This window comes from Syngnathus typhle, linkage group LG6 (genome assembly GCF_033458585.1).
Source record: "Syngnathus typhle isolate RoL2023-S1 ecotype Sweden linkage group LG6, RoL_Styp_1.0, whole genome shotgun sequence".
Lineage (NCBI taxonomy): Eukaryota > Metazoa > Chordata > Actinopteri > Syngnathiformes > Syngnathidae > Syngnathus > Syngnathus typhle.
In genome coordinates this window covers 19,472,859-19,492,134 of record NC_083743.1, presented here as the reverse complement: position 1 = coordinate 19,492,134, position 19,276 = coordinate 19,472,859, and the positions used below count along the sequence as shown (strand labels likewise).

The following is a 19,276-nucleotide window of genomic DNA, read 5'->3' as shown; positions in this document are numbered from 1 at the left end:
TTGATCCAGAAAAGACTCAGTCAGTATCATGCCATTACACCAAATGCAACATGCACTTATCAAAGAAACGTCATAGAGGTTTCTTCAAAGTCAAAGTTTCCTTTGTAACTAGAATTTTGCAATTTCTGGAGAAATTGCGTGTGAAGGCGAAATGTATGAATAACTTCTTCGGGGAATGCTGCCGAACGATGTGGAAACATGTTGAATTACTGGAGAAATGTAGAATATTTGGAGAATTTGTGGTGAATTTCAAAATAAAAGATGTGAAGTTTTTGGTAAGTTGTGGAATAGGTTAAAAAAAATGTGGGATAGGTAGAAAAATTATGAACAGTTGAAAGTTGGAATGGGTTGAATCGGTTGAAAAATGTAGAAATGAGAACGGGAAAAGGAAATATTGGAGAATTGGGTGTGAATTTCAAAATAAAAGACGTGAAGTTTTTAGTAAGTTGTGGAATAGGTAGAAAAATGATGAACAGTTGAAAGTTGGAATGGGTTGAATCGGTTGAAAAATGTAGAAATGAGAAGGGAAAAAGCAATTGGGTGTGAATTTCAAAATAAAAGATGTGAAGTTTTTGGTAAGTGGGAAGTTGTGGAATAGGTAGAAAAATGATGAACAGTGTAAAGTTGGAATGGGTTGAATCGGTTGAAAAATGTAGAAATGAGAAGAGAAAAAGGAATTGGGTGTGAATTTCAAAATAAAATATGTGAAGTTTTTGGTAAATGGGAAGTTGTGGAATAGGTAGAAAAATAATGAACAGTTGAAAGTTGGAATGGGTTGAATCGGTTGAAAAATGTAGAAATGAGAAGGGAAAAAGGAATTGGGTGTGAATTTCAAAATAAAAGATGAAGTTTTTGGTAAGTGGGAAATTGTGGAATAGGTAGAAAAATGATGAACAGTTGAAAGTTGGAATGGGTGGAATCGGTTGAAAAATGTAGAAATGAGAAGGGAAAAAGGAATTGGGAATGAATTTGAAAATAAAAGATGTGAAGTATTTGGTAAGTTGTGGAATAGGTAGAAAAATGATGAACAGTTGAAAGTTGGAATGGGTTGAATCGGTTGAAAAATGTAGAAATTAGAGTAGAAAAAGGAAACTTTAGAGAATTTGGGTTGAATTTCAAAATAAAAGATGTGAAGTTTTAGGTTGAATTTCAAAATAAAAGATGTGAAGTTTTTGGTAAGTGGGAAGTTGTGGAATAGGTAGGCAAAAGATGAATGGTTGAAAGTTGGAACGAGTTGAATCGGTGGAAAAATGTATAAGTTAGAAGTGAAAAACGAAATTTTATGAAATTTTGCAAAATTTTATGCAAATTTTAAAAGTGAAAACGTGAAAATTTTGAATTTGGCAAGTTTGGGAATGTCCCCAATGTGATTTGAATGTGTTGAATTATGTGAATATCAAACTGGAACAACGTAAATGTGAAATGTTGAATCTGCCATTAAGAATGAATGGGGCAAAAATCGCCATAAATTTGTGAATTATGTGAAAACGGAAAATTTTTGGAACGAGAAAACTGTGAGCACCCATGCCATGAATTTTTGGAATAAGTGAAAAGTGGAATGGAGTGAATCGGTTGAAGTATGTGGAACTAGTTAAGCGCCAAAGAAAGCTAACGAAAAGGTAGCGCAAAATGTTGTAGAATAACAATAGTGTGAAGGCCTTCACCTTCACACTAATAATAATAAAGGACAGGAATAACAATAGTGTGAAGGTCTTCACCTTCACACTAATAAAGGACAGGAATAACAATAGTGTGAAGGTCTTCACCTTCACACTAATAAAGTACAGGAATAACAATAGGTGAAGACCTTCACACTAACTAGAATTTGCAATTCCTGAAGGAATTGCGTGTGAAGGTGAAGAAGTTGAATAAATATTTAAGGAATGCTGCAGAATGATGTTGAAACGAGTTGAATCGGTTGAAAAATGTAGAAATGAGAAGGGAAAAAGGAACTGGGTGTGAATTTCAAAATAAAAGATGTGAAATCTTTGGTAAGTTGTGGAATAGGTAGAAAAATGATGAACAGTTGAAAGTTGGAATGGGTTGAATCGGTTGAAAAATGTAGAAATGAGAAGGGAAAAAGGAATTGGGAGTGAATTTCAAAATAAAAGATGTGAAGTATTTGGTAAATGTGGAATAGGTAGGAAAATGATGAACAGTTGAAAGTTGGAATGGGTTGAATCGGTTGAAAAATGTCGAAATAAGAGTAGAAAAACGAAATTTTAGAAAATTTTGGTTGAATTCCAAAATAAAAGATGTGAGGTTTTTGGTAAGTGGGAAATTGTGGAATAGGTAGGCAAAAGATAAAGAGTTGAAAGTTGGAATGGGTTGAATCGGTTGAAAAATGTAGAAATGAGAACGGAAAAAGGAATTGGGTCTGAATTTCAAAATAAAAGATGTGAAATTTTTGGTAAGTGGGAAATTGTGGAATAGGTAGAAAAATGATGAACAGTTGAAAGTTGGAATGGGTTGAATCGGTTGAAAAATGTAGAAATTAGAGTAGAAAAATGGAATTTGAGAGAATTTGGGTTGAATTTCAAAATGAAAGATGTGACGTTTTTGGTAAGTGGGAAGTTGTGGAATAGGTAGGCAAAAGATGAACAGTTGAAAGTTGGAACAAGTTGAATCGGTGGAAAAATGTAGAAATTAGAAGTGTTATGAATATTATATGTACAAATTTAAAGTAACCAGTTTGATATCATATTGTTTGCTCATTTGTAGTATGTTAATTGAGTAAAATAAGAGCTCTCTCAAAGATAAACTACATCCACTAACCTTCCCAAATGGAATCTGAAACATATGAAAATAGAAGGCCACAAACTAATGCACAAACGCATTACATAAAAGAGATAGTCAGTGTTAACAAATCAATAAAACAAACACATCAGTGTCCTTTGTTGTTCGAAAAGTGAACATGTAACATTTATTTATCACCATTCATTCATGCATTCAATAAATTGCAAACATTCAATTGTTTTGAACAATTCATTCATTCATTCATTCATTCATTCATTCATGCATTCATTCACACATTCAATCTTTGTCACGTCACCCTGCACACGGGTGACAGTAATGGGCATCCCATCTTGTGGGATATGGGGGGGCTGGCTGAAGGTTTTTTGCCAGATATCAAGTTTGATGACTGTCACTTCCCCCGAATCCGACACAACATCCACCACCTCTTCCCCATAGAGTATACCAACGACGGTAATGATGAGGCTGGAGTTGCAGGCCTGTTGAATAAAATAAAAATGTAATTAATTTTTATGAATGGAAAACAACGTTTACCAAAGGCTAATCATGCCTCCAAATAAAGCAAGTGGGAGCAGTAAAGCCATCCTAAAACACAAAGACGTTCTTAAAGCAATGCGACAGTGAGCGCCCGGCGCGCTGCGGGCGGTCGCGCGATCGGACCAAATTAGGCTCCCTGCTCAGTGAGGTACACTTCAATTTGAGAAAGTACATCAAGACGTTACAAATATTTTCTAAATTTCAGCGACGGCTCTGTCACAATAATGCGACCAGCGCGGAGCAGTTGCGCGGTCGGCTGCGCGTCGGGCGGAACGCTGCAATTGCGCGATGGGACAAAAAGTTGATCTTGGAAAAGGGAACAATAAGCAATAAGCAAGCACCTTTTCAATTCCACTGCTATGAACCCATTTACTAACCTTTACATCCGTGTACGTTGTCGAGTGGAGCATGACTCCCGACTCGGTCGCCTGGGCACTCAGGTGGGTGAACACGAAGGAACCCCCTACCTTCAGCTCTACGAGGTTAGCCTCCCGCCAAAGTCCAATTTTGACAGTGGCTTCATCCTGCGGTATTTTTAAAATGCGTATAAGTATGTGTGCAAAGTGCTACAACAGGGGAAGTACAAATGGCTACTTACTTTTTTGAGCGTCAAATGTCGAAATGGTGCCAGGTGGTTCCCTCGCTGGCGCACCATGCGGATAGGACGCATCTAAAGTGGACCAAATTGATATCCCAATTACAATAATAATTGTTTTTGACAATGAGCGTGTCATGTGTCTGTGTACACGACCTTAACGATGACAAAAAAAAACAAAAAAACTTTTGGTACCTTAGTACTACACAGAGGATTTCAATGATTTGTGTGTGCATGCGCATGTATGTACATTATTGCACATGCATCATGTCTTCACAGGTGTACACAAATACATGTGTGTATATGTGCATTTGTGGGTGCAGGTAACTTACATCGGTTATCACGCCATCCAGTGACACCATCTCCTCAGGTAGTTTATTCACTACCTCCTGAGGAGATGATGCCACTGAGTTGGGGTATACCAGGGCCCTGGCCTCTTCTTCCAGCTGTGGGCTGGTTTGCACTTCGGCCGCCATGAAGATTTTTGAGGCGGGTTTGGTGAGGAGCCCTTGCCCCCGTTGGTCCACACCGAAGTTTAAAAAAATGTAACTGTTGCCCTCTGTGACGAGGGCAGCCAAGTGTTCAAACAGAACTATTTTATAGGCTTTCTCACCGTCACAGAGGGCAACAGTTACATTATTGTGCTGGCCGTGCATTGACAAGGTGCCATCAGCTGCACAAATCCAGCTCCTTGCACGCAGAGCACTCCTCATTGCCACTACTTTCCCGCAAATCATATTTGTCGCCATTCTGAAAGAGAAAAATAAGAGAGAAATTGACTTGTTTCGTTTGTAGATGACAAATGGCAAATTATTCATTTAATAATAACTATTATAATACATCTGACTGACTTTGCGATGAATTTATTAACTACCACAAGGTATCATTGCCATATTAATATAGGATAAAAATAAATGAATGCCACGTACAATAAAAAAAAAAAAAATTAAATGTTATACTGAAAAGAAAGAGTTTCCCAGCAATGATTTTTAACATCCACTAGATGTCAGTGCAGAGTGACAAAGTCAATAGTTCATGGGTGTGTAGCACTGGGCAATGATTCAATACTACTGATCTTACTCGGTTAGTACATATCAGTGCTTACAGTTACAATGTCATCTGCTATATAAATTTGGAAGCACATTTCATAATGGCGCCTGTGCATTTTTTGGGGGGCTAACCTAAAACAAAGATTTTAATAAAAGAACACCGTAAACCATTTTTATCCATTTACGTGTGGCGACTACGAGGTGTCGTCTGAAATAAATGAATTACGCGTCGTGTATCTTTCCATAAATGTCCTTACTCTGTAACGCAAAGTGCATGCATTGTGTTTGTGGCGCATCCATCTTGTTACATGGCGGCAAATGCACACGGCGGACGATAGTGTACAATACTTAAACGCAAGAGCAATAAAATGGGGAATCCTCCGTCATAAATAGGAACGCAGAACAATCATGTATTTTCGACTGACTAGTTAATTAATAATTACAAGTTAATTTGCTATATGCGCATTTTGTAATGGCGGCCTTTGTTTTTTTTTTTTTTGCTCGACGCAAACCAAGATGTGGATGCCTCGGTCACGAATAATGTTCACGTTCATCAACCGATGGAATTAATCCATACTAAATTCACCGAGAAACAACTCCGCAAAAGTTTGTCGTGAGAACAGGAGACTATTTTTTTCTATATGTACAGTTAATGAGTAATAACATGTAATAGCACAGTAATAGAACTAGAAATAGAAATAGAGTTTCTGGTTGAATTTCTTTGCAGGATTTTAGAATAGCCTCCCAGAGCTGCTGTTTGGAAGTGAACTGCCTCCCACCCTCGTAGATCTTCTGCTTGACTATGCTCCAAAAGTTTTCAATAGGATTGAGGTCAGGGGAGGATGGGGGCCACACCATCAGCTTCTCTCCCTTTAGTCCCATAGCAGCCAAAGACGCTGAGGTATTTCTTGCAGCATGAGATGGTGCATTGTCATGCATGAAGATGATTTTGCTACGGAAAGCACGGTTCTTCCTGTTGTACCATGGACGAAAGTGGTCAGTCAGAAACTCCACGTACTTTATAGACGTCATTTTCACGCCTTCAGGGACCCTAAAGGGGCCAAGCCGCTCTCTCCCCATGATTCCGGCCCAAAACATGACTCCGCCACCTCCTTGCTGACGCCGCAGCCTTGTTGGGCTATGGTGACCGTCCACCAACCATCCACGACTCCATCCATCTGTAAAGTCAAGTCAAATCAAGTTTATTTGTATATCCCTAAATAACAAGCAGTCTCAAAGGGCTTCACATAGACAGAAATTGACAATTATTCTCAATTTCTACACCTACCTGGACCATCCAAGGTTGCACGGCACTCATCAGTGAACAGGACTGTCTGAAAATTAGTCTTCATGTAATCCTGGGCCCACTGCAGCCGTTTCTGCTTGTTCGCGTTGTTTAGGGGTGGCCGAATGGAGGGTTTCCGCATAACTGCAAGGCTCTGGAGGATCCTACACCTCGACCTTCGTGGGACTTCACCGGCACATGCAGCGTCGAATATTTGTTTGCTCGTCTGTAGTGGCATGCTAGCAGCCGCCCTCTTGATTCGACGTTTTTGTCTTGCAGAAATCTTCCTCGTCGTGCCTTTATCTGCACAAACCCGCGTGTGCTCCGAATCAGCGACGAATGTCTTTACAGTTCGATGGTCATGCTTAAGTTTTCGTGAAATATCGAATGTCTGCATACCTTGTCCAAGGCATTGAACGATTTCACGCTTCTCAACAGCAGAGAGATCCTTTTTCCTCCCCATGGTTGAATGAAATGGCCGAACGCTTAAAAACGCGGAACTTAAATAGACTTTCCTTAATTGCGCTCACCTGGCAGACTATCATGTGACTATCACATAACTGAGGTTGATTTCAGTCATTTAAAGAGTCATACAATACCGAGAGTTTACTTGAAAAACAAAAAATGTAATCTTTATGACACTTAAATACATTTTGCATAATAATTTGGAACACGGGACCGTGTTCCAAATTATTATGCAAATTATATTTATCTCAGATTTTCCTAAATAGCTTCCTTGAAATCGTAGCCGCCCTCCGAGCTCTCCTGCCCGGCGTGCGTTTGCGTCAGCGCCCGGTAACATTATGGAAGCTAAAAGAAAGAAAAAAGAAACAAATCTAAGAGCAAGTGCTGGTGTATTTACTCGTCGTGTCCAACGGAGGGAGGCAACTCCCCGCCGCAGCTGCAGAGGCAGCTTTGAAAAGTCATCCCGGCCCAGTGGAGGTCTGCGCGGGGGGGGTCTTCCTTGAAATCTTAGCCGCCCTCCGAGCTCTCCTGCCCGGCGTGGGTTTGCGTCAGCGCCCGGTAACATTATGGAAGCTAAAAGAAAGAAAAAAGAAACAAATCTAAGAGCAAGTGCTGGTGTCATTTACTCGTCGTGTCGACTGGAGGGAGGCCACTCCCCGCCGCAGCTGAACAGTCATCCCGGCCCAGTGGAGGTCTGCGCAGGGGGGGGTCTTCCTTGAAATCTTAGCCGCCCTCCGAGCTCTCCTGCCCGGCGTGGGTTTGCGTCAGCGCCCTAGTGTCATTTACTCGTCGTGTTGACCGGAGGGAGGCCACTCCCCGCCGCAGCTGAACAGTCATCCCGGCCCATTTCTAAGTGCCAACGGCTCTTGCGCCGTAATGTGTCCGCTTTGTCTGGTTCCCTCGGTCGGCCACAAATGGTGAAAAATCAGCCTCTCCTTCTGGAGCTCGCGCCAACTTTGGCGAAAAATTTCTAAGTGCCAACGGCTCTTGCGCCGTAAAGTGTCCGCTTTGTCTGGTTCCCTCGGTCGGCCACAAATGGCGAAAAATCAGCCTCTCCTTCTGGAGCTCGCGCCAACTTTGGCGAAAAATTTCTAAGTGCCAACGGCTCTTGCGCCGTAATGTGTCCGCTTTGTCTGGTTCCCTCGGTCGGCCACAAATGGCGAAAAATCAGCCTCTCCTTCTGGAGCTCGCGCCAACTTTGGCGAAAAATTTCTAAGTGCCAACGGCTCTTGCGCCGTAATGTGTCCGCTTTGTCTGGTTCCCTCGGCCGGCCACAAATGGCGAAAAATCAGCCTCTCCTTCTGGAGCTCGCGCCAACTTTGGCGAAAAATTTCTAAGTGCCAACGGCTCTTGCGCCGTAATGTGTCCGCTTTGTCTGGTTCCCTCGGTCGGCCACAAATGGCGAAAAATCAGCCTCTCCTTCTGGAGCTCGCGCCAACTTTGGCGAAAAATTTCTAAGTGCCAACGGCTCTTCCCCGTAATGTGTCCGCTTTGGCTGGTTCCCTCGGTCGTCCACAAATAGCGAAAAATCAGCCTCTCCTTCTGGAGCTCGCGCCAACTTTGGCGAAAAATTTCTAAGTGCCAACGGCTCTTGTGCCGTAAAGTGTCCGCTTTGTCTGGTTCCCTCGGTCGGCCGCAAATAGCGCAAAATCAGCCTCTCGCCCTTCAGGTACCAGGCGTTGGGGTACCAGGGGTAAGTGCAGTACCAGCTTTGGTCTGTTGGTGCGCCAGAGTACGATGAGTTGGTCCCCCTAGTCACTGTACTCATTACCTTTACCCCCAAATCGCAAAATATAGTCAGAACGAGTGTGGGGAACACAAGTTTTGGCCCCGAAAACCAGGCGGCTGGTGTCTCTAGCGATGTGTTCCCCCCCAAAAAGTGTTCACATGCTCGGACAGCGAACCTAGGAGCTACCGCAAAGCACTCTGGAAGTGCAAGAGCAAAAATTTTTCTAAGTACAAAAATTTCTCGAAAATCTTCAAAGTGTCACAGTGCTCGAAAATTTTCAAAGTGCTACATGCTTTCCATCCAAGGAAGGAATAGTGGAGGACCGGCCGCCTCCTTAAACACAAGCCAGTGGAACGACGGGGAGGACCGGCCGCCTCCTTAAACACAGGCCGGTGGAACGTTTGGCAGAATTCTTCTCGTGGAGGACCGGCCGCCTCCTTAAACACAGGCCGGCGGAACGACGGGGAGGACCGGCCGCCTCCTTAAACACAGGCCGGTTGGAACGGTTGGCAGAATTCTTCTCGTGGAGAACCGGCCGCCTCCTTAAACACAGGCCGGCGGAACGACGGGGAGGACCGGCCGCCTCCTTAAACACAGGCCGGTTGGAACGGTTGGCAGAATCGCGTGACGGCCGCCTGCTCCCGGCGTCCGCACGTGAACAAACATCCCCTCCCGGGGACGGTCGTCTGCTCCCGACCGCCGTCCTTCACCCCCTCACCTTCCGGACCCCCGTCTGCTCCCGGCGGGCGAAAATCTGCGAATGTTATACATCCAAGAAAGGAAGGAGGGAACCGGCCGCCTCACTAAACATAGGCCGGGCGAAAATCTGCGAATGTTATACATCCAAGAAAGAAAGGAGGGAACCGGCCGCCTCACTAAACATAGGCCGGGCGAAAATCTGCGAATGTTATACATCCAAGGAGGGAGGACCGGCCGCCTCACTGAACATAGGCCGGGCAAAAATCTGCGAATGTTATACATCCAAGAAAGGAAGGAGGGAACCGGCGGCCTCACTAAACATAGGCCGGGCGAAAATCTGCGAATGTTATACATCAAAGGAGGGAGGACCGGCCGCCTCCTTAAACCACCGGCCGGGCGAAAATCTGCGAATGTTATCCATCCAAGGACGGAGGACCGGCCGCCTCCTTAAACACAGGCCGGTTGGAACGGTTGGCAGAATCGCGTGACGGCCGCCTACTCCCGGCGTCCGCACGTGAATGAACACCCCCTCCCAGGGACGGCCGTCTGCTCCCGGCCGCCGTCCTTCACCCCCCTCAGCTTCCGGACCCCCGTCTGCTCCCGGCGGGCCTCCGAGTACCCTCCCCTTCTCCCGAACTGACCGACTGGCACTCATGACCCGCCTTGGTAGGGCCCCCACCGGCCCCGGCTCGCGCCGGCGTTGGGTGGACGGTTCCTCCCCACTTGCGGGTCGCACTCTAGCGCCTCGGCCGCCGCGAGAGCGTGCGCTACGCGCCGCCCCCGCAGGCCTTGGCGCGACCGTACGGCAGCGAGACCGAGACGCCCCGAATCACCCACCTAGAGGAAATCAACGGAGGCCGAGCGCGCGATCCGATTGCGGCACGCCGCGTGGGCGTCTGCCGGCCGCGCCGGTCTACCGCGAATGCTGTTTCTCAAACCCAGACGGCACCGCGGGATGTGTTGTCGCAACTCTGCTCGACTATGCGAATAGCCTTTCCCGACTACCGCGTTGCGGGAGGCGTCTTTCGTGCCGCCGGTGGCGTATGACCTTCCGCGAGAGGCGTGCGGGCTTGGGGGGGCCGCAACGACCGAGTCTGACTCGGACGGGGCGCAGCTTCCCTCCCGGTCGCAGCAATAAGCGCCGAACGCAGCGTTGGTCACAAGCCACCCCGGCGGGTTCGTCGGGAGCGCCGGTACCCTTCCGTAGCTAGTTGCCAGCTGGCCACAGCGGGCCGCACCGACCGAGTCTGACTCGGACGGGGCGCAGCTTCCCGTCTGGGTGACAGCGGCGCTGACAACGGCGGGGCGGCCGGAACCCCTTCGACCCCCCGGCTCCGACCAGTGTCGATCCAACTCCGCATCCTGGCGTAGCGCTTGGGCCCAGGCTGTTGACGAACAGGAAGCGGGAGCAGAATCAGTAAATGTAAATGTGCTAGTTTACGTTGAGTTAGCCTTGAAGATGTTTTAGTCACAGGCCTAGCGCTGTAAAAAATGAATGCTTACTATTTGTCTGGCGTTAAAACAGACATTGTTTCAACACAAATCTGCGTGTATTGCCGTGCCTTTGGATATTTGCTTAGTTTAAATGCAAGCGCTAGAATGCCCCAAATTAGCCGGTAAAGAATTGATAGAGCAAAAGGGTAGAACATCAAAGTAAAAAGCTGTGATCCAATAGAGCAAAAGTTGGATCAAAGTAAAAAGCTTTGATCAATGATGCCGTTTATATTCTAAACCAAAAAGGTAGAACATCAAAATAAAAAGATGTGGTCCAATGATGGTATTTATACTATATTATAATTTTCCACACTGAGAAGACACAGAAAAAAATAAGTCATGCTAAGAAATTATTGTTTGCTTCCACATACTCCTTGCAATGTGTTCACATACTCGTCATTACTTTTTGGTGCAATTAATGAGTTTGCGTCGAAAATTGGTTCATAAATAGATGCAAAACAAATTGCGCGGGTCCGGATCGTATCTCAAAAAGGGGGGCTGCTGATGCGTCGGTTCAGAAGTGGAAAATTGGCACGTAAGTAGATGCAAAAAATCCGCGCAGCTTCCGTTCGTATCTCAAAATGTCCGTAAGTATAGGGGTTCGTAAGTAGAGGTGCCACTGCAGCTTTGAAAAGTCATCCCGGCCCAGTGGAGGTCTGCGCGGGGGGGGTCTTCCTTGAAATCTTAGCCGCCCTCCGAGCTCTCCTGCCCGGCGTGGGTTTGCGTCAGCGCCCGGTAACATTATGGAAGCTAAAAGAAAGAAAAAAGAAACAAATCTAAGAGCAAGTGCTGGTGTCATTTACTCGTCGTGTCGACTGGAGGGAGGCCACTCCCCGCCGCAGCTGAACAGTCATCCCGGCCCAGTGGAGGTCTGCGCAGGGGGGGGTCTTCCTTGAAATCTTAGCCGCCCTCCGAGCTCTCCTGCCCGGCGTGGGTTTGCGTCAGCGCCCTGGTGTCATTTACTCGTCGTGTCGACCGGAGGGAGGCCACTCCCCGCCGCAGCTGAACAGTCATCCTGGCCCAGTGGAGGTCTGCGCAGGGGGGGTCTTCCTTGAAATCTTAGCCGCCCTCCGAGCTCTCCTGCCCGGCGTGGGTTTGCGTTAGCGCCCGGTAACATTATGGAAGCTAAAAGAAAGAAAAAAGAAACAAATCTAAGAGCAAGTGCTGGTGTCATTTACTCGTCGTGTCGACCGGAGGGAGGCCACTCCCCGCCGCAGCTGAACAGTCATCCCGGCCCAGTGGAGGTCTGCGCAGGGGGGGTTTTCCTTGAAATCTTAGCCGCCCTCCGAGCTCTCCTGCCCGGCGTGGGTTTGCGTCAGCGCCCTGGTGTCATTTACTCGTCGTGTCGACCGGAGGGAGGCCACTCCCCGCCGCAGCTGAACAGTCATCCCGGCCCAGTGGAGGTCTGCGCAGGGGGGGTCTTCCTTGAAATCTTAGCCGCCATCCGAGCTCTCCTGCCCGGCGTGGGTTTGCGTCAGCGCCCTGGTGTCATTTACTCGTCGTGTCGACCGGAGGGAGGCCACTCCCCGCCGCAGCTGAACAGTCATCCCGGCCCAGTGGAGGTCTGCGCAGGGGGGGTCTTCCTTGAAATCTTAGCCGCCCTCCGAGCTCTCCTGCCCGGCGTGGGTTTGCGTCAGCGCCCTGGTGTCATTTACTCGTCGTGTCGACCGGAGGGAGGCCACTCCCCGCCGCAGCTGAACAGTCATCCCGGCCCAGTGGAGGTCTGCGCAGGGGGGGTCTTCCTTGAAATCTCAGCCGCCCTCCGAGCTCTCCTGCCCGGCGTGGGTTTGCGTCAGCGCCCTAGTGTCATTTACTCGTCGTGTTGACCGGAGGGAGGCCACTCCCCGCCGCAGCTGAACAGTCATCCCGGCCCAGTGGAGGTCTGCGCAGGGGGGGTCTTCCTTGAAATCTTAGCCGCCCTCCGAGCTCTCCTGCCCGGCGTGGGTTTGCGTTAGCGCCCGGTAACATTATGGAAGCTAAAAGAAAGAAAAAAGAAACAAATCTAAGAGCAAGTGCTGGTGTCATTTACTCGTCGTGTCGACCGGAGGGAGGCCACTCCCCGCCGCAGCTGAACAGTCATCCCGGCCCAGTGGAGGTCTGCGCAGGGGGGGTCTTCCTTGAAATCTTAGCCGCCCTCCGAGCTCTCCTGCCCGGCGTGGGTTTGCGTCAGCGCCCTGGTGTCATTTACTCGTCGTGTCGACCGGAGGGAGGCCACTCCCCGCCGCAGCTGAACAGTCATCCTGGCCCAGTGGAGGTCTGCGCAGGGGGGGTCTTCCTTGAAATCTTAGCCGCCCTCCGAGCTCTCCTGCCCGGCGTGGGTTTGCGTTAGCGCCCGGTAACATTATGGAAGCTAAAAGAAAGAAAAAAGAAACAAATCTAAGAGCAAGTGCTGGTGTCATTTACTCGTCGTGTCGACCGGAGGGAGGCCACTCCCCGCCGCAGCTGAACAGTCATCCCGGCCCAGTGGAGGTCTGCGCAGGGGGGGTTTTCCTTGAAATCTTAGCCGCCCTCCGAGCTCTCCTGCCCGGCGTGGGTTTGCGTCAGCGCCCTGGTGTCATTTACTCGTCGTGTCGACCGGAGGGAGGCCACTCCCCGCCGCAGCTGAACAGTCATCCCGGCCCAGTGGAGGTCTGCGCAGGGGGGGTCTTCCTTGAAATCTTAGCCGCCATCCGAGCTCTCCTGCCCGGCGTGGGTTTGCGTCAGCGCCCTGGTGTCATTTACTCGTCGTGTCGACCGGAGGGAGGCCACTCCCCGCCGCAGCTGAACAGTCATCCCGGCCCAGTGGAGGTCTGCGCAGGGGGGGTCTTCCTTGAAATCTTAGCCGCCCTCCGAGCTCTCCTGCCCGGCGTGGGTTTGCGTCAGCGCCCTGGTGTCATTTACTCGTCGTGTCGACCGGAGGGAGGCCACTCCCCGCCGCAGCTGAACAGTCATCCCGGCCCAGTGGAGGTCTGCGCAGGGGGGGTCTTCCTTGAAATCTCAGCCGCCCTCCGAGCTCTCCTGCCCGGCGTGGGTTTGCGTTAGCGCCCGGTAACATTATGGAAGCTAAAAGAAAGAAAAAAGAAACAAATCTAAGAGCAAGTGCTGGTGTCATTTACTCGTCGTGTCGACCGGAGGGAGGCCACTCCCCGCCGCAGCTGAACAGTCATCCCGGCCCAGTGGAGGTCTGCGCAGGGGGGGTCTTCCTTGAAATCTTAGCCGCCCTCCGAGCTCTCCTGCCCGGCGTGGGTTTGCGTCAGCGCCCAGGTGTCATTTACTCGTCGTGTCGACCGGAGGGAGGCCACTCCCCGCCGAAGCTGAACAGTCATCCCGGCCCAGTGGAGGTCTGCGCAGGGGGGGTCTTCCTTGAAATCTTAGCCGCCCTCCGAGCTCTCCTGCACGGCGTGGGTTTGCGTCAGCGCCCGGTAACATTATGGAAGCTTTAAAAAAAAAAAAACGGAAGTCCGAAAAAAGCTCCATAATTGGTTAAAAATTCTTAGCCGCGTCCCTGGAAGCCTAATCGGGCATAAAAAGTTAGGCGGAACGGCCCTGAAGCTCCACACGGAAGTCCGAAAAAAGCTCCATGATTGGTTAAAAATGCTTAGCCGCGTCCCTGGAAGCCTAATCGGGCGTAAAAAGTTAGGCGGAACGGCCCTGAAGCTCCACACGGAAGTCCCAAAAAAAGCTCCATAAGACCAGCGGGCCGTCGAAAATGCTTAGCCGAGGCTCTGGAAGCCTCGCCGGGCATCGCTCGCGGCAGCCGGGGTAGCTTTTAGGTACCAGGGGCGAGCGCTCGGGTACCAGGGGCGAGCGCTGAGGTACCAGGAGCGACCGCTCAGGTACCAGGGGTAAGCTCTGATGCAGTACCAGCTTTGGTCTGTTGGTGCGCCAGAGTACGATGAGTTGGTCCCCCTAGTTACTGTACTCATCCCCTTTACACCCTAATCGCAAAATACAGTCGGTACGTATGCGCAGAAGAGTTTTGTTTCTTTTTGAAAATTTTTTATAAGTGCCAGCGGATGCTGGCACACGAACTGTCCGAGCTACGACGGTTCCCCGGTCGGACAGCGACGGTGAAAAAGCGGTCCTGGAGGTCCGAAAAAAATTCGCGAATATTTTCTAAGTGTCACCGAGGGCTGACATGCAATCTATCCGAGGCGCGCTGGTTCCCCGGTCGGATCCGAATGGTGAAAATTCGGCCTCTCCACCACGGAGGTCGGTGAGAATTTCAGAATATTTTCTAAGTGCGAGCGTGGGCTGCCGCACAAGCTGTCCGAGTGGCGACGGTTCCCCGGTCGGCCACGAATGGTGAAAATTCGGCCTCTCCACCACGGAGGTCGGTGAGAATTTCAGAATATTTTCTAAGTGCGAGCGTGGGCTGCCGCTTAAGCTGTCCGAGTGGCGACCGTTCCCCGGTCGGCCACGAATGGTGAAAATTCGGCCTCTCCACCACGGAGGTCGGTGAGAATTTCATAATATTTTCTAAGTGCGAGCGTGGGCTGCCGCACAACTTGTCCGAGTGGCGACGGTTCCCCGGTCGGCCACGAATGGTGAAAATTCGGCCTCTCCACCACGGAGGTCGGTGAGAATTTCAGAATATTTTCTAAGTCCGAGCGTGGGCTGCCGCACAAGCTGTCCGAGTGGCGACGGTTCCCCGGTCTGCCACGAATGGTGAAAATTTGGCCTCTCCACCACGGAGGTCGGTGAGAATTTCAGAATATTTTCTAAGTGCGAGCGTGGGCTGCCGCACAAGCTGTCCGAGTGGCGACGGTTCCCCGGTCGGCCACGAATGGTGAAAATTCGGCCTCTCCACCACGGAGGTCGGTGAGAATTTCAGAATATTTTCTAAGTGCGAGCGTGGGCTGCCGCACAACTTGTCCGAGTGGCGACGGTTCCCCGGTCGGCCACGAATGGTGAAAATTCGGCCTCTCCACCACGGAGGTCGGTGAGAATTTCAGAATATTTTCTAAGTGCGAGCGTGGGCTGCCGCACAAGCTGTCCGAGTGGCGACGGTTCCCCGGTCGGCCACGAATGGTGAAAAATCGGCCTCTCCACCACGGAGGTCGGTGAGAATTTCAGAATATTTTCTAAGTGCGAGCGTGGGCTGCCGCACAAGCTGTCTGAGTGGCGACGGTTCCCCGGTCGGCCACGAATGGTGAAAATTCGGCCTCTCCACCACGGAGGTCGGTGAGAATTTCAGAATATTTTCTAAGTGCGAGCGTGGGCTGCCGCACAAGCTGTCCGAGTGGCGACGGTTCCCCGGTCGGCCACGAATGGTGAAAATTCGGCCTCTCCACCACGGAGGTCGGTGAGAATTTCAGAATATTTTCTAAGTGCGAGCGTGGGCTGCCGCACAAGCTGTCCGAGTGGCGACGGTTCCCCGGTCGGCCACGAATGGTGAAAATTTGGCCTTTCCACCACGGAGGTCGGTGAGAATTTCAGAATATTTTCTAAGTGCCAGCGTGGGCTGCCGCACAAGCTGTCCGAATTGCGACGGTTCTCCTTTCGGACCCGAATCGCGAAAATTCGGCCTCTCCACCACGGAAGTCGGTGAGAATTTCAGAATATTTTCTAAGTGCCAGCGTGGGCTGCCGCACAAGCTGTCCGAATTGCGACGGTTCTCCTTTCGGACCCGAATCGCAAAAATTCGGCCTCTCCACCACGGAAGTTGGTGAGAATTTCAGAATATTTTCTAAGTGCCAGCGTGGGCTGCCGCACAAGCTGTCCGAATTGCGACGGTTCTCCTTTCGGAACCAAATCGCGAAAATTCGGCCTCTCCACCACGGAAGTCGGTGAGAATTTCAGAATATTTTCTAAGTGCCAGCGTGGGCTGCCGCACAATCTGTCCGAATTGCGACGGTTCCCCTGTCGGCCACAAATGGCGAAAAATCAGCCTCTCCTTCTGGAGCTCGCGCCAACTTTGGCGAAAAAATTCTAAGTGCCAACGGCTCTTGCGCCGTAATGTGTCCGCTTTGTCTGGTTCCCTCGGCCGGCCACAAATGGCGAAAAATCAGCCTCTCCCTCTGGAGCTCGCGCCAACTTTGGCGAAAAATTTCCAAGTGCCAACGGCTCTTGCGCCGTAATGTGTCCGCTTTGTCTGGTTCCCTCGGTCGGCCACAAATGGCGAAAAATCAGCCTCTCCTTCTGGAGCTCGCGCCAACTTTGGCGAAAAATTTCTAAGTGCCAACGGCTCTTGCGCCGTAATGTGTCCGCTTTGTCTGGTTCCCTCGGTCGGCCACAAATGGCGAAAAATCAGCCTCTCCTTCTGGAGCTCGCGCCAACTTTGGCGAAAAATTTCTAAGTGCCAACGGCTCTTGCGCCGTAATGTGTCCGCTTTGTCTGGTTCCCTCGGTCGGCCACAAATGGTGAAAAATCAGCCTCTCCTTCTGGAGCTCGCGCCAACTTTGGCGAAAAATTTCTAAGTGCCAACGGCTCTTGCGCCGTAAAGTGTCCGCTTTGTCTGGTTCCCTCGGTCGGCCACAAATGGCGAAAAATCAGCCTCTCCTTCTGGAGCTCGCGCCAACTTTGGCGAAAAATTTCTAAGTGCCAACGGCTCTTGCGCCGTAATGTGTCCGCTTTGTCTGGTTCCCTCGGTCGGCCACAAATGGCGAAAAATCAGCCTCTCCTTCTGGAGCTCGCGCCAACTTTGGCGAAAAATTTCTAAGTGCCAACGGCTCTTGCGCCGTAATGTGTCCGCTTTGTCTGGTTCCCTCGGCCGGCCACAAATGGCGAAAAATCAGCCTCTCCTTCTGGAGCTCGCGCCAACTTTGGCGAAAAATTTCTAAGTGCCAACGGCTCTTGCGCCGTAATGTGTCCGCTTTGTCTGGTTCCCTCGGTCGGCCACAAATGGCGAAAAATCAGCCTCTCCTTCTGGAGCTCGCGCCAACTTTGGCGAAAAATTTCTAAGTGCCAACGGCTCTTCCCCGTAATGTGTCCGCTTTGGCTGGTTCCCTCGGTCGTCCACAAATAGCGAAAAATCAGCCTCTCCTTCTGGAGCTCGCGCCAACTTTGGCGAAAAATTTCTAAGTGCCAACGGCTCTTGTGCCGTAAAGTGTCCGCTTTGTCTGGTTCCCTCGGTCGGCCGCAAATAGCGCAAAATCAGCCTCTCGCCCTTCAGGTACCAGGCGTTGGGGTACCAGGGGTAAGTGCAGTACCAGCTTTGGTCTGTTGGTGCGCCAGAGTACGATGAGTTGGTCCCCCTAGTCACTGTACTCATTACCTTTACCCCCAAATCGCAAAATATAGTCAGAACGAGTGTGGGGAACACAAGTTTTGGCCCCGAAAACCAGGCGGCTGGTGTCTCTAGCGATGTGTTCCCCCCCAAAAAGTGTTCACATGCTCGGACAGCGAACCTAGGAGCTACCGCAAAGCACTCTGGAAGTGCAAGAGCAAAAATTTTTCTAAGTACAAAAATTTCTCGAAAATCTTCAAAGTGTCACAGTGCTCGAAAATTTTCAAAGTGCTACATGCTTTCCATCCAAGGAAGGAATAGTGGAGGACCGGCCGCCTCCTTAAACACAAGCCAGTGGAACGACGGGGAGGACCGGCCGCCTCCTTAAACACAGGCCGGTGGAACGTTTGGCAGAATTCTTCTCGTGGAGGACCGGCCGCCTCCTTAAACACAGGCCGGCGGAACGACGGGGAGGACCGGCCGCCTCCTTAAACACAGGCCGGTTGGAACGGTTGGCAGAATTCTTCTCGTGGAGAACCGGCCGCCTCCTTAAACACAGGCCGGCGGAACGACGGGGAGGACCGGCCGCCTCCTTAAACACAGGCCGGTTGGAACGGTTGGCAGAATCGCGTGACGGCCGCCTGCTCCCGGCGTCCGCACGTGAACAAACATCCCCTCCCGGGGACGGTCGTCTGCTCCCGACCGCCGTCCTTCACCCCCTCACCTTCCGGACCCCCGTCTGCTCCCGGCGGGCGAAAATCTGCGAATGTTATACATCCAAGAAAGGAAGGAGGGAACCGGCCGCCTCACTAAACATAGGCCGGGCGAAAATCTGCGAATGTTATACATCCAAGAAAGAAAGGAGGGAACCGGCCGCCTCACTAAACATAGGCCGGGCGAAAATCTGCGAATGTTATACATCCAAGGAGGGAGGACCGGCCGCCTCACTGAACATAGGCCGGGCAAAAATCTGCGAATGTTATACATCCAAGAAAGGAAGGAGGGAACCGGCGGCCTCACTAAACATAGGCCGGGCGAAAATCTGCGAATGTTATACATCAAAGGAGGGAGGACCGGCCGCCTCCTTAAACCACCGGCCGGGCGAAAATCTGCGAATGTTATCCATCCAAGGACGGAGGACCGGCCGCCTCCTTAAACACAGGCCGGTTGGAACGGTTGGCAGAATCGCGTGACGGCCGCCTACTCCCGGCGTCCGCACGTGAATGAACACCCCCTCCCAGGGACGGCCGTCTGCTCCCGGCCGCCGTCCTTCACCCCCCTCAGCTTCCGGACCCCCGTCTGCTCCCGGCGGGCCTCCGAGTACCCTCCCCTTCTCCCGAACTGACCGACTGGCACTCATGACCCGCCTTGGTAGGGCCCCCACCGGCCCCGGCTCGCGCCGGCGTTGGGTGGACGGTTCCTCCCCACTTGCGGGTCGCACTCTAGCGCCTCGGCCGCCGCGAGAGCGTGCGCTACGCGCCGCCCCCGCAGGCCTTGGCGCGACCGTACGGCAGCGAGACCG

At 50.7% G+C, this 19,276-nt stretch overlaps 2 protein-coding genes across 4 annotated transcripts in view; both read right to left on the bottom strand.

Moving 5' to 3' along the window:
- LOC133155361 (lamin-A-like) overlaps positions 1 to 19,276 on the bottom strand; it is a 76,685-nt gene that overhangs the window by 34,648 nt on the left and 22,761 nt on the right. The window lies entirely within an intron of this gene.
- LOC133155363 (uncharacterized) lies at positions 586 to 7,517 on the bottom strand. Of its 2 annotated transcripts, XM_061280618.1 has the most exons (8): positions 6,620 to 7,517; positions 6,224 to 6,523; positions 5,954 to 6,113; positions 4,500 to 4,636; positions 4,219 to 4,394; positions 3,890 to 3,961; positions 3,669 to 3,815; positions 586 to 3,233 (listed from the first exon to the last, which is right to left on the bottom strand). In XM_061280618.1, the coding sequence occupies exons 1-8, from the start codon at positions 6,681 to 6,683 to the stop codon at positions 3,006 to 3,008; spliced, it is 1,284 nt and encodes a 427-aa protein (XP_061136602.1). In that variant the 5' UTR covers positions 6,684 to 7,517; the 3' UTR covers positions 586 to 3,005. The 2 variants fall into 2 exon arrangements, with proteins under 2 accessions (XP_061136602.1, XP_061136601.1); XM_061280617.1 differs by having other exon boundaries at positions 6,224 to 7,517.

Bases quoted from the DNA above. Each gene is read 5' to 3' on its own strand.
- LOC133155363 (XM_061280617.1), bottom strand. From the start codon at position 6,683: ATGGGGAGGAAAAAGGATCTCTCTGCTGTTGAGAAGCGTGAAATCGTT. The intron at 4,395-4,499 runs GTGAGAAAGCCT...AACGGGGGCAAG, and splicing joins AACTGTTGCCCTCTGTGACG to GGCTCCTCACCAAACCCGCC. The intron at 3,234-3,668 runs GTTAGTAAATGG...TTTATTCAACAG, and splicing joins CAACGTACACGGATGTAAAG to GCCTGCAACTCCAGCCTCAT.